At 63.2% G+C, this 13367-nt stretch overlaps 3 protein-coding genes across 3 annotated transcripts in view; all 3 read right to left on the reverse strand.

Annotated features, from left to right (window-relative positions):
* Positions 1-4992, reverse strand: part of CHLRE_06g250902v5 (uncharacterized protein) — a 12382-nt gene extending 7390 nt beyond the window's left edge. Inside the window, exons 1-7 of the mRNA XM_043062602.1 lie at positions 4739-4992; positions 4613-4655; positions 4037-4374; positions 2085-3685; positions 1963-2013; positions 1187-1694; positions 15-954 (exon numbers count right to left, since the gene is read on the reverse strand). Of these exons, the coding sequence (XP_042923308.1) occupies positions 15-954; positions 1187-1694; positions 1963-2013; positions 2085-3685; positions 4037-4374; positions 4613-4655; positions 4739-4858 (3601 nt within the window). The 5' untranslated portion in view covers positions 4859-4992. The remainder of the gene's footprint in view (positions 1-14; positions 955-1186; positions 1695-1962; positions 2014-2084; positions 3686-4036; positions 4375-4612; positions 4656-4738) is intronic.
* A 3701-nt stretch (positions 4993-8693) lies between these two features.
* CHLRE_06g250950v5 (uncharacterized protein) lies at positions 8694-10717 on the reverse strand. Its single transcript, XM_001696367.2, has 4 exons — positions 10527-10717; positions 10255-10420; positions 9701-10056; positions 8694-9522 (listed from the first exon to the last, which is right to left on the reverse strand). Exons 1-4 carry the CDS (start codon positions 10598-10600, stop codon positions 9297-9299), a joined length of 822 nt encoding a protein of 273 aa, XP_001696419.1. The 5' UTR covers positions 10601-10717; the 3' UTR covers positions 8694-9296.
* A 1359-nt stretch (positions 10718-12076) lies between these two features.
* CHLRE_06g250976v5 (uncharacterized protein) lies at positions 12077-13362 on the reverse strand. Its single transcript, XM_043062603.1, has one exon. It carries the CDS (start codon positions 12904-12906, stop codon positions 12598-12600), a length of 309 nt encoding a protein of 102 aa, XP_042923309.1. The 5' UTR covers positions 12907-13362; the 3' UTR covers positions 12077-12597.
* Between the last annotated feature and the right edge of the window lie 5 nt (positions 13363-13367).

Genomic DNA, 13367 nt, shown 5'->3' on the forward strand with positions numbered 1-13367 from the left:
GCCCTCAATCAGGCCGTCGTCCATGTTAATGTCCAGCACGTCCGCGCCCTGCTGCACCTGCTTCAGCGCGATGGCCACGGCGGTGTCGAAGTCGTTGTTGATGATGGCCTTCTTGAACAGGATGCTGCCCGCCACGTTGCAGCGCTCGCCAATGTTGAGGAAGGTGCGGCGCATGTTGGAGGCGTCGGGCGTGTAGTTCAGCGGCTCCAGGCCGCTCAGGCGCATCAGCGGCGGCACGGTCACAGGCTTGCGCGGCTTGTAGGCGGACGCCATCTTCTTGATGGCGGCAATGTGCTCCGGCCCAGTGCCGCAGCAGCCGCCAATGGCATTCACCAGGTTGCCCTCGCAGAAGGGCCGAATCTCCTCCGCCATCTCATCGCCCTTCTGGTCGTAGCCGCCCATGGCGTTGGGCAGGCCGGCGTTGGGGTAGCAGAACACGTAGCAGTCGGCGCAGGCGGCCAGGTTGGCCACGTACTTGAGCATGTCCTTGGCGCCCAGCGCGCAGTTCAGGCCCACTGCCATGGGCTTGGCGTGGCGGATGCTGTTCCAGAACGCCTCGTTGGTCTGGCCGCTCAGCGTGCGGCCGCTGTTGTCCACGATGGTGCCACTCACAAACACCGGCAGCCGCATGCCCTTGTCGGAGAAGAACTTCTCCAGTGCGTACATGGCGGCCTTGGCGTTCAGCGTGTCGAAGATGGTCTCCACCAGGAACATGTCCACGCCGCCCTCCACCAGCGCCTCCGCCTGCTTATAGTAGGCGTCCACCACCTCGTCATAGGTGATGCCGCGGAATGCAGGGTTCTCGACGCTAGGCGACACGCTCAGCGTCTTGTTGGTGGGGCCGATGGCGCCGGCCACAAAGCGCGGGCCGCTGCCGGGGTTCTTAGCCAGGAAGTCGGCCACACACTTCTTCGCCAGCTGCGCGGCCGTGCGGTTGATCAGAGCCACCTCCTCCTGCGAGGCGGAACGCAGCGGGGCGCAGGGCGGCAGGCGGGCAAGGGTCAATGGACAGCAGCGGCATAGAAACAACAACAAGCAGTTAGGGCAAGCCAACCGACGCCGTAGCCTAGATTCCCCAACCCTTTACCCAATCCTTCAACGACCACAAACCCGCCCTGCTTTCGCCCCGCCACTGACGGGCCCTCGCCCCTCGTCCCCCTGCGCCCGCAGCAAGCCCCCAACTCACGTCGGCCTGCAGCTCGTAGTCGGACTGGCTGATCCACGTGCCGTTGAAGGTGTTGGTCTCAATGATGTCCGCGCCAGCCTCCAGGTACGCCGTGTGGATCTTGCTAATCACATCGGGCCGCGTGATCACCAGCAAGTCGTTGTTGCCCTTGAGCTCGTGGCTGTGCTTGGCGTAGCGCTCGCCGCGGAAATCCTCCTCCTCCAGCGTGAACTTCTGGATCTGGGTGCCCATGGCGCCGTCAATGAAGATGATGCGCTCACGCATCAGCTTGTCCAGCGGCACAAACGCGGCAGTCGGCTTCACGCCGTCCTTCCACGCCTTGTACTTGGGCACCGGCGCCGGCTTGGCGTCCGGCGCCAGCTGGTCCTTGCCCGCCGGGATGGGGTTGAGGCGGGGAGTGATCTTGGGGCCGCTGCTGGCACCTCCCAGGCGCACCACAGCGGTGGGCTTGCTCTTGGGGTCGAGGGTAGCGGCGTACTCCAGCATGCGCTCGGTCGAGTCCTGGCGCCTGTGCATCGGTGCAACCACGTGGGAAGAGCCGCAAGAACATCAGCGCAAGACACATCGTACCACTGTACCTGGTAACCCAAGTGGAGTCACTGTCGCACGGAAGCCAAAATGCATTCCCGGCGGCCAACCAAAAGGCGCAGGTACAACTTCGCATGCCGCCCGATCCCTTATGGGCCACGTCCCACGTTCCGCAGGCTTGTCAACAGCTCCATTCAGTCCCGCCCCGCCCCGTCCCCCGGGCCCCAGCCCCCCCCCCCCCGGCCCACCTGTTGAGCAGCACGTCCTCCACGAACTCCAGCAGCTCCTTGTCGATCTTGCTGTACTCGTCCTCCTTCACCTGGGGCCCCGCCCCGTCCCCCGGGCCCCAGCCCCCCCCCCCCCGGCCCACCTGTTGAGCAGCACGTCCTCCACGAACTCCAGCAGCTCCTTGTCGATCTTGCTGTACTCGTCCTCCTTCACCTGGGCCGCGTTCACAATGCCCATGTCCATGCCAGCCAGGCACGCGTGGTGCAGGAAAGCGCTGTGGAACGCGCGGCGCACAGCCTCGTTGCCGCGGAAGCTGAAAGCAATGTTGCTCACGCCGCCGCTGATCTTCGCGCCAGGGCAGCAGCGCTTAATTTCGCGGGTAGCGCGGATGAAGTCGACGGCATAGTTGTTGTGCTCCGGCAGGCCGGTGCCGATGGTCAGGATGTTGGGGTCGAAGATGATGTCCTGAGGGTCAAAGCCCACCTCCTTCACCAGGATGCGGTAAGCGCGGCTGCAGATGCGGACCTTGTCTTCGTAGCTCGCCGCCTGGCCCTGCTCATCGAACGCCATCACCACCACCGCGGCGCCGTGGCGCTTGACCTCCTCCGCCTGGTGCTTGAACGCCGCCTCGCCCTCCTTCAGACTGATGCTGTTCACAATGCACTTGCCCTGGCTGCACTTCAGGCCGGCCTCCACAATGTGGAACTTGCTGCTGTCAATCATGAACGGCACGCGGCTGATCTCGGGGTCGCTGACCAGCAGGTTGACGAAGCGGGTCATGGCGCCCACGCCCTCAATCAGGCCGTCGTCCATGTTAATGTCCAGCACGTCCGCGCCCTGCTGCACCTGCTTCAGCGCGATGGCCACGGCGGTGTCGAAGTCGTTGTTGATGATGGCCTTCTTGAACAGGATGCTGCCCGCCACGTTGCAGCGCTCGCCAATGTTGAGGAAGGTGCGGCGCATGTTGGAGGCGTCGGGCGTGTAGTTCAGCGGCTCCAGGCCGCTCAGGCGCATCAGCGGCGGCACGGTCACAGGCTTGCGCGGCTTGTAGGCGGACGCCATCTTCTTGATGGCGGCAATGTGCTCCGGCCCAGTGCCGCAGCAGCCGCCAATGGCATTCACCAGGTTGCCCTCGCAGAAGGGCCGAATCTCCTCCGCCATCTCATCGCCCTTCTGGTCGTAGCCGCCCATGGCGTTGGGCAGGCCGGCGTTGGGGTAGCAGAACACGTAGCAGTCGGCGCAGGCGGCCAGGTTGGCCACGTACTTGAGCATGTCCTTGGCGCCCAGCGCGCAGTTCAGGCCCACTGCCATGGGCTTGGCGTGGCGGATGCTGTTCCAGAACGCCTCGTTGGTCTGGCCGCTCAGCGTGCGGCCGCTGTTGTCCACGATGGTGCCACTCACAAACACCGGCAGCCGCATGCCCTTGTCGGAGAAGAACTTCTCCAGTGCGTACATGGCGGCCTTGGCGTTCAGCGTGTCGAAGATGGTCTCCACCAGGAACATGTCCACGCCGCCCTCCACCAGCGCCTCCGCCTGCTTATAGTAGGCGTCCACCACCTCGTCATAGGTGATGCCGCGGAATGCAGGGTTCTCGACGCTGGGCGACACGCTCAGCGTCTTGTTGGTGGGGCCGATGGCGCCGGCCACAAAGCGCGGGCCGCTGCCGGGGTTCTTGGCCAGGAAGTCGGCCACGCACTTCTTCGCCAGCTGCGCGGCCGTGCGGTTGATCAGAGCCACCTCCTCCTGCGAGGCGGAACGCGGCGGGGCGCAGGGCGGCAGGCGGGCAAGGGTCAATGGACAGCAGCGGCATAGAAACAACAACAAGCGTTCACCCCAAGCCAACGGACGCGGTAGCCTTAATCCCCCGACCCTGTCCCGATCCATCAACGACCACAAACCGGCCCGCTTGCCTCTGCTGCAGCCGCAACTGGCTGCATGTGCTTCAAGCAGACGAACGAGCCTACAACCCCAGCCCTGCTCTCGCCCCATCAGCTCGCCCCAACCCCATCAGCCCGCCCCAACCCCATCAGCCCGCCCAACCGCGATGGCCCTGGTCCCTCCTCCCCCTGCGCCCGCACCAAGCTCCCGACTCACGTCGGCCTGCAGCTCGTAGTCCGACTGGCTGATCCACGTGCCGTTGAAGGTGTTGGTCTCAATGATGTCCGCGCCAGCCTCCAGGTACGCCGTGTGGATCTTGCTGATCACATCGGGCCGCGTGATCACCAGCAAGTCGTTGTTGCCCTTGAGCTCGTGGCTGTGCTTGGCGTAGCGCTCGCCGCGGAAATCCTCCTCCTCCAGCGTGAACTTCTGGATCTGGGTGCCCATGGCGCCATCAATGAAGATGATGCGCTCACGCATCAGCTTGTCCAGCGGCTTGAAGGCAGCCGATTGGGGCAGAGAAGGGCCCCTGCTGCCGGACTTCTTCGGAGCACCTGAGGCCATTGCAAGGAAAGCAACAGGACGGATTCAGCACTACAGTCTTGGTAGGCAGGAAAGCCAAGCTCAGCGGCGCAGGGGCTGTACTGGAGGTGCGCGCCCAACAAGAGGGGAGCGGGTGCGGGCGGTTGTGGCAGTCGGCACGGACACGCAGCGGTCGACGGGGCCACGCCGCAACCCAGCTACGACTCCAGCCCGCTGCAGGAGCGTAAGATGAACGTTGGAAATCCTTACCGGCATCGCCATCCTTCTTCACCTTCGCAAGGGCGATCCCAACCTGCAGCCGGCAAGCCCAAGCTTTTGATGGCAAACCCAAGGCGCATCCCAGCAACCGTTGCAGCTGATACATATTTTACTTACCGCAGTAGCGACCAGAGCACCACAGCCGATTGCAGCCACTCCGCCCAAGCCGGTCAGGCGCGAAGTGACGGCGACCACTCCAGCCGTGACCGAAAGAAGAACATTTTTTGTCTTGCCCATCCTTCCTATGGAGATCCTTTGATTCAAGGTTACTCGCTAGCCATGGACATCAGACAGTGTAAGTCGCAGTCAACGTGAGGCTACAACGCAGGCAAGCTGCGGCTCAAGTTGAGCCTTAGATGCTCAGCTGAAAGGCCTGAGTCTGCTCGCGGCCAGGTGAAGACAACCTGTACGGCGCTTATGGGTAATTCCTCCATGCAGTGCCGCCAACCCTATGTCCCTGGGCCACAGCCGGGGCGAAAACCTGCGTCATCTCCGCGATGCCTTGCGTGCAAACCAATTCACGGGGTTGCATGGGGTGCCGGGGCCGCAGGCACAGGGTCAGGTGAGACGAAGCACAGACACTTACGGGACGGGATGTTGCACCTGCGGGCCCGTGTCCCGTCCAGCATACATTGGTCGGCCTTCATGCAATGCCGCATTCATACGTTGCAGTGCGACTAAACCTGTGCAGATCTGCGCCGTACGTCGCTAAAGCCAGCATTTGGGCCGCTTAAAATGAGTGTCGGCAGGTGTCGGCTTGCGGGAGCGGTTGGGAGCTTGGGTGGGAGAGCACGGTGGGAGGGCCAACCTGGCCCGTGAAATGCTGGTGACCTGGACTAATGCTGCCCAACGTATGGCAAGTACAAGGCGCTAATGCGCTATGCGGCTAGACTGAAAGTGATAGTTAAAAGGCGCTGAAGCGTCAATGTGAGACTTGCAAGGCCGCACGACCTTCAGTGCCTGTCAGCATTTCCTCCCAGGGGTCAACCCCCTGATTTGTACCCTGGCCATTGACAAGATATGTGGTTCCCCTCGCAAGGGAAAAGTGGGCTGAGCCCACGCCACGTCTCCAGTCTGAGGCCGCAAGCGTCTACCTCATCTCCCGGACATAGCCGGGGTCGGTTCGTACAGGCACGGCCCGCCATAATGTGTCCAGCCACGTCCCGCTGTCAAGCACAAGCACAGCCAGCAATCAACCAAACAGCAGGAAATCGTCTAGCCACAACACTCCTCACTGCATGCTGCGGCCTACCACATACTGTGCTGTGCTATGCTTGCCAGCAAAGACCGCTAACCAGACACCGGTCGGGCCTCAACCTGCGCGCCGGCGTCCCTTCTCGGGCGGCGCCGCGCTCTCCTCCACGTGGCCTTGCCTGCCCCCTCTGCTACGCACATGCACGCCGCCACTGCCGCATCTACTCCACCGTTACGCCTTCTACTCCGTCTAAGCCACCGCCGCCACCACGCCGCCGCATCTACTCCATCGACCTCAAGCTGGCCGCGTCCTGCCACCGCCGCAGCCGGAACCGCCATCCCCTACCTCAACTCCGCCGTCACGCCGCGCGCCAGCCGCATCCACGGCCACATCATGTACGACCTCCAACCGTACGATACGGTAAGCGCGACGTGGCCAACTTCGATGTACTCAGTGTGACGCGCTTCACCCCCTTCTATTCCTGCATCGCCAGGCACGTACGGCTCAACTTGTTCATCAGCACCCTCCTCACGCTGGCACGCCTCAGCACCGCGCTCGCCACCTTCCTTCGGGCCACCCGCCTCGCCCTCCCCTGGTCTCCACCTTCGCTCCTACCCCTTCGCCTTCCTCCACCGGGCACTGCGGCGGTTCCTCCACCGGCACCAGCACGTCCTGCCTGCACCGTCCCCACCCGGGTGCTCAGCTGCCTGCTGCCCGCCCCGAGCCTTCCGCCGTCGCCTCCGCTGCCGCCGTTGCCGCCGCCTCCTCCCCCTCCCCTGCTCCACCCCTCTGTCGGCGCCCTGCCGCCGCCGCCCCCGCCTCCTCCCCTCCCGCTCCCACACCCGCCGGTCACCCCGCCTGGACTTGTGACATCATGGGCGCGTCCTCCCCATAACAGTCCGCTCGAGCTAGCAGCCGCCCAGCAGCCGTCACAACCAGCAGCCAGCATGTCGGCACAGTGCACGTGGACTTCTGGGCTTTAACAGCGGCGCTACTGAGCGGTCCGGTGGCTGTAATAGGTGTACGGGGGTGGGGCGCTGGACGCGGCCGACGCACGCCGCTTGGCGGTGTGGCGATGGCCGCGCCAGTGCTTCCGACGCCGTGACTTCCTGAGGCGGTACTGAAACGACGGTGACGGCTCCTTGTGTGCTGGAGCCGCAGCTACCAGTGTGCGGCGTGCTGCTTTTTGGATCCCGCCTTGGGGGCTGTAGGGCGCTGGGGGCTGCCGGTTCACCGGTTTAAGGTTGGGTTGGGCTGCAGCCGCGGGTAATGTGTTCCGCTGCTGCGACTAGTTTGGGCTCGGGGCTGGGCCTGCCTCGCCCGGCCGGACGGGGTGCGGGATGTTGCTGGTGCCGGGGCCGGGTTGGTGGTCTATTCCGGGGGCTGGCCTTCCGGCCGGCGGGCTGCGTGTACATGCGTGTCTGTGTGTGTGTGTTTGGGTGGGCGGCGCGGCTGTGTGGGTCTGCGTGTGCTTGCGCGTGCGTGCGTGCCTGTCCGTGCGTGTGCTCGGGTGTGAGTCTGTGCCAGTGTGTTTCGCCGGGCTTTAACGACACGCGTGCCTTTGGGTCCCCGGGGAGCTCTTCGTGAGCCCGGCCTCTCGAAGCTGTGCGCCTACCCCAGTGACTCGGCAGCTGCTGCAGACCGTGCCAGTTGCGCCCACCATGCCAGCCTCCACTGCCCCCTTTCCTCTTTCATCACTGCTCTGCTATGTCGCTGACCGATTACACAGCTTGTTGTTTGCAGCCAGCCCAGCATGCGCCTTGAACAAATCTCTCGCGCAACCCCCTCGATCCATACAGGGCGCGACGCAGCTTCACCCTGAACTTCAGTGACGGCCTTCCCGATTCCAACTCGCGGCGCTTCCTCGCACCCCGGTTGTGTTTGTCTCACACTCGCATTCGGCTCGCCCACCACTTAAACGTACAGTTCGGGCTCCCTCGTCTGCCTTGCCACGACCTGCTGTTGCCCCTGCTTGTCATACTGTCGCCCGGCCATTGCTTTGCTGCATTCTGTTTGCGTTTCCTCTGCGGCGCTCTTCGGCGCTCATCCGTGAACGTTGTTCGCCTGCCTGCAGGTGCACTGCGCATGTGCTTCACGTGTGTGTGTGTGTGTGTGTGTGTGTGTGTGTGTGTGTGTGTGTGTGTGTGTGTGTGTATGTGTGTGTGTCAAAGAGCACAAGGAAAACATGTGTGTGTGTGTGTGTGTGTTGCTATTGCCTGGCCGGGCGCCCCGAGCATGAGTAATGCGTCAGCAAACTATCAGCCTGCCAGCAAGTCAGCGACGTCTCGGCACATTTACTTCGGCGTTGTGTCAGCTGCGCAATCTGCCGTGCCGTTGCAAATTGAATGTTGGGGTCTGGGAGAACGCTACTACGGGACTACGGGACTACGCCAACCTGCCCCTTACCCGGTCCCATCGCGCGCATGCACGCCGCCACTGCTGGGCGCAGGCCCCGCGTTGCCGCCGCAGGCGCCAGGCCTTGCACCACCGCTGCCGCCGCCAGGCCCTGCACCGCCGCCGCCGCCGCCGCCAGTACTAAAATGTGGTACTCGCGGCGTGCGCCAGCATGATACCGGTACTCCTTTAGAACCGACACACGCGCGCACGGACAGGGGTGTTCCTGGGGGGGGGGGTTCGGCAGGGTTCGGCGCGCCTGAATGGCTGCGCTCCAGGGGCTCAGCCAAGATACGACTCCGGGCTCAACACCTAGCACTGGTAGGGCTTGTTGACAGAGCGACTGAGCGTAGGTTGCGACTCGGCGTAGCTCCGCACGGCCTGTCCGTTCGGGCCTCCCGAGCCTGGCAGCCAGCTGAAATGTGCGACTGAAGCCAGCTGACGTGCGTGGCAACGACTGCTGCAGCCACGCTTGCTGCCCATAAACAACTAAACTTACATTTGGGATTGCCGCCCGTCGTCCGCCTGGGTTACTGCTAGCTTCGCACAACAGCCCATCTTGCGACCTGCTTAGCCCCATCCTAGCCCAAGTCAACAGGCCCATCTCCCGCCACAACATGAACACTGCTAAACGCAAACCAACATCCCACGCTCCGCATGGACGCACTGTGCCCAGCTCCCGCCGCCCACTGCTTCGCCGGCCATGCGCCAATCACGTCCATGACGCCGCGCACCCACATCGCCCGCTCATCGCAATTGAATTCCAGCAAAGTCCATTAAAGCCGCTTGCCGCTATCGCTGTGCTATATCGCGCACTGTCCGTGTGCAGGAAGAGCTCAAGACACGTCTCAGGTTGCCATGCCCAGCCCCCACACGGGCTCGTGGGCGCTTGAACGCATGCAACTCCTGACGCAATATCGCACAGTTCATGCTGCCGCGCCGCCAGGCATTGCGAAGGCCCGCCGGACTGACCAAGGCGAACTGAAAGCGTGGTTATATGTCGAAGCCACCTCAACAGTTGCTCAGACGTGGGTCCGCTCCCCCGTCCAGCCTTCCCATCCGCTTGCCCACGCCCATGTGCAGGCCTCACCACCCACCACCGCCGCCGCCACCAGCACTTCCGTCACGCTCTGTGTTCCATGCTGCAATCTTTGCGCGGCGCTCCTCCGACGTCTCGCGGCGCCGGTCGCCACCCCCCCGCTCGCGGCTGCGGCTGCGGCTGCGACCCCGCCCGCGGTCCCGGTCGCCACGGTCCCAGTCACGGTCCCGCTCGCGCCGATCGCCGCGGTCCCCGCGGTCGCCGCGGTCGCGCCTGCGTGTGGTCGAAGGCGCGGAGGTATGGCCAGACATCAGCGCTCTGCATGGGATGTGGGCTACACAGCCCACGTGGCTCCAAGCGCAGCACGCGCAAGGTAAGCAATACCTGCCCCTGTCCCTGCCTGCCGCGTTTCCCCACAGAAGGTTATGACCTCAACAACTGCATTACGCACCGTGGGCTGCGGCTGCGCTCCCGGCGCTTGTACCTCCCAAACAGCTTCTTGCGCAGCTCCCGGCTGATGGGCTTCAGGTGCATGAAGTTGCAGTAGCCGCCGCGGTTGCACGTGTTTTCCTCGTACTGGCGGCACGTGGCCTCACGGAAGTCAGTCACGGGGCTGAATTCCACGATGATGGGCCGCCCGTCGTAGTAGCGGCCCTGCAGCGCCGTCAGCGCGCGTGCAGCCGCGTCCTCGTCCCGGAACTTGGCGTACACGTTCCCGACCATATGGTCAGCGAAGTTATCGCACACGTTCAGGTTCTCCAGTTCACCGTGCGCCGCCAGCTCCTCAAACACGTCCTCATAGAAGTCCTGTTGGGCCAGCGCCAGGGAGGCCGGCAGTGAGTGGGTCGTGTTGCCGAGCACGCACGCAGCACGGCACTCACACTGTAGGCGGACACCCAGCGCCTTCGCTTTGCGCACCCAACCCAACCCTGCCCCCTTACCCCACCCCCCACGAGCGCCGCCAGCATGCCAGACTCCGCATGACAGTCCAACGCTAGAGCTCACCTCGAAGTGTTCCTGAGCAGCCCTGGGATCCACCCGAATGGGCAGCCCGTCCGGCCCCAGCGGAGCGTTCAAAAGCGGATTCTGGTACATGTTCGCCATTAGAATGGTCGGGCTAATCGTCGGCCGGTTGTGCAGGCGCGAGCAGCGATCGCCATGGCGGCACGCTCTGCAGTCAACATAAAGGCGCTCAGGGCCTGGTGTCTAGCCATCGCAATCACAGCTTGCATAGACAAGGCAGTTAATCAAACGGGCTTGCTCGGTAACTCGCTCACCCAATCTTGAAGTAGAACGGGCAGTTCACGCGGTCCTTCTCCGTGCCGAAGATGCTAGCCAAGTGCTCGGCCATTTTCGGTCACTCTTGCACTCTAACACCGTCAGAACAGGACTTACGCTCGCATTGTGAGGAGGTCTCAAGTGTGCCAACTGCGCTAGGACCTCGGGTGGTCGCTTTAGGTTCAACACGTTTAGGCTACGGGAATAGGGCATGGACGGCTTAGCTTATTGGGCGAGATGTTGGTCATGCCTGCATTCACGGTCAATCTCTCACCCCGGCCCGCCCCGGCCCCCCGCGCTCCCCACCCACCAACCTAATCTGTCCTCCAGACTCGTCTTGCAGCTGGCCGCTATGCACGGGGGTGATATTCACCCACAGACGAGGGCACCCTACTTAGCGCTAGGGGTGTATTACCAGAGCGGTGACAGGGGTGCCCCTGCAGGCCCCTGCGCGGTGATCTGCACGCGGCACATGTGCACAGCCTTGCGCGTCCAACCACCGCCGTGCAACGGCTATGCGCACACACAGGGTGGTGTGGTGAGACAGGACCATGGCCGGTGCGTTGAGGCCCCGACCTTCTATCATAAAAGCGTAAGCCTCTACCGTTTATTTCGGCACCCAAAGGACACAAGAGCGCAGCTACACACAGTAGGCCCGGGGTGTAGGCACTGGGGTGTAGGTCTGTAGGAAACCCCGGCCGTTGGTCACTACGATTTGGATACCTTGGACAGCTTTGTGCAAGCCCCCATCATGCTGGCTCGCTGTGACCCTGACGTGCTCACATGCGGGCCGGGCTCCAACTACGCTCTCACGCACGGTGCCGCCACAGGACTGCACGCTGGATCAGGTGCACCACCTGGTAGCCACACGCTCACACAGTATGATAATCAGTGCGGCAACGCTCCGTGATGCACGAGATGCACTGTGCGCCAACCGGCGTCTGTAAGGCTGCTGTTAGCACAGCATGTGCCTTGACGGGCTTGGGACGTGTTGGGACAGCCTGTGCATGGGACAACCTGGGTGCTTGGGAGTTGGGACAGCCACTGTCAGGGAATGGGGCGGCTTTGGGCCATACGTTTGTGCTGTTGTGAGGGCTGTATTGTTGACTCAGAGCTTGCATTCCGGGTATTACAGCAACGCCTACGACCTGCAACCGGGTCGCTCCAGCTACCTCACAGCCTCTCACCGCTGAGACTGCGTGCTGGCTAGCTCGGGTGGCCAGGCTGGGCTGGAGGCTGGGCTCCCTGGCTGAAATTGTCGACGTGCGTTGCGGAACTAATGCGTACGTAGACCAGAAGTCTAGTTGCGAACAGGACGGGCGCCAATGCTGTTGCGTTGTGTCGAGTCATGATACAGTGAAGTCATTCAGGCATCGGAAACGGCCCCGCACTGCTAAGTTCGCTAGGGAGCAGCAAGGGGCATCAACCCAAATGACCTAGCAAATGTGTAGCAGCAACGCCGCAAAAGGACTTGATGATGAGCGGCTTTCCTTACGGCATGTGAGGCTTCCGCCCCGTCAGGCCTTCCTCCTGCAAAGTGTGTGTATGGAACGATCCGCGGGCTGACACCTCTGGCGTCACCCGCACTTAAGGCCACCTCTCGGAATCTGGGCCCCCATGCACACGGGTACGGCAGGAGCCCAATCGCCTAACCGCAGCTTCATCGCAACCTGCACGCACGGCACTACTTGCGCCCCACAACCGGTTGCCCACGAAAGTCAGGTGCCAGCAATGGCGCGTAGCCTACCACCGAATACTACCTGCAATATGTATTTTGAGTAGCACGCCAGCTATTGCCACGTGTCACATGTACCGTGTTGACAAGATGTGTGGTTCCTCTCGCAAGGGAAAAGGGGGATGCGCCCACGCCACATCTCTAGTCTGAGGCCGCAAGCGTCTACCTCATCTCCCGGACAGAGTTGAAGTCGGTTCGTACAGGCATGGCCCGCCATGCGTCCAGCCACGTCCCGCTGTCAAGCACAAGCACAGCCAGCAATCAACCAAACAGCAGGAAATCCGCTCTAGCCACAACACTCCTCACTGCTGCGGCCTACCACATACTGTGCTGTGCTATGCTCGCCAGCAAAGACCGCTAACCAGACGCTTTTCGCGGGCCCCAACCTGCGCGCCGGCGCCGCTTCTTGGGCGACGCGCCGCGCTGTGGCCTTGCTCGCCCCCTCCGCCACGCACATGCACGCCGCAACTGCTGGGCCCAGGCCCTGTGTCGCCGCCGGGCCCTGCGCCGCTGCAGCTGCGCCTGCTGCTGGCGGGGCCAGCCCCACCACCACCACCACCTCCACCGCCGCCGCCGCCGCCACCGCGGCGCAGGGCCGCAGGCCGCGCGCTACCAAGCAGCATCTCCATCAGCGCGTGCCGCATGTTTGTCGCAGAGTTGGCGTCGCGGCCGTGCGGGCTGCGGTGCAACGTTCAACTGGATGGCACCTGAGCCTGTCTGATACCTGACTCGGCCCCCCGAACCGGACTGATCCTGGGCCAGGCTTACCCACACAGTCCCGCAGTGTTGGCACACTTGGACATAGCGGGCACGCGAGCCACCTTACGGCTCCTTTACCATTTGGCAGAAACGTCCTGCAAGAACGTGTGCACCCGTGTGCACCACTACTGGCCGGGCGACCCAGAGAACGAGGAGCGCGCAATAGCATTTCAGCTCGCCGCCAGCCAGCAGCTCGACTCGCCCCCGGCTCGGGCGCTCAGTTCACGGTCAGCCCTTCCGCAGCAGCTCTGGATGATGGTAACGCGGTACTGGCAGGTACTGGTGACCAGGCTGCCCGCGGAACCGTTTGCGCGCGGGCGACGCTCTTTCATGTTTGATTGTTGGG

Source organism: Chlamydomonas reinhardtii, chromosome 6, assembly GCF_000002595.2.
Source record: "Chlamydomonas reinhardtii strain CC-503 cw92 mt+ chromosome 6, whole genome shotgun sequence".
Taxonomy (NCBI): Eukaryota; Viridiplantae; Chlorophyta; class Chlorophyceae; order Chlamydomonadales; family Chlamydomonadaceae; genus Chlamydomonas; species Chlamydomonas reinhardtii.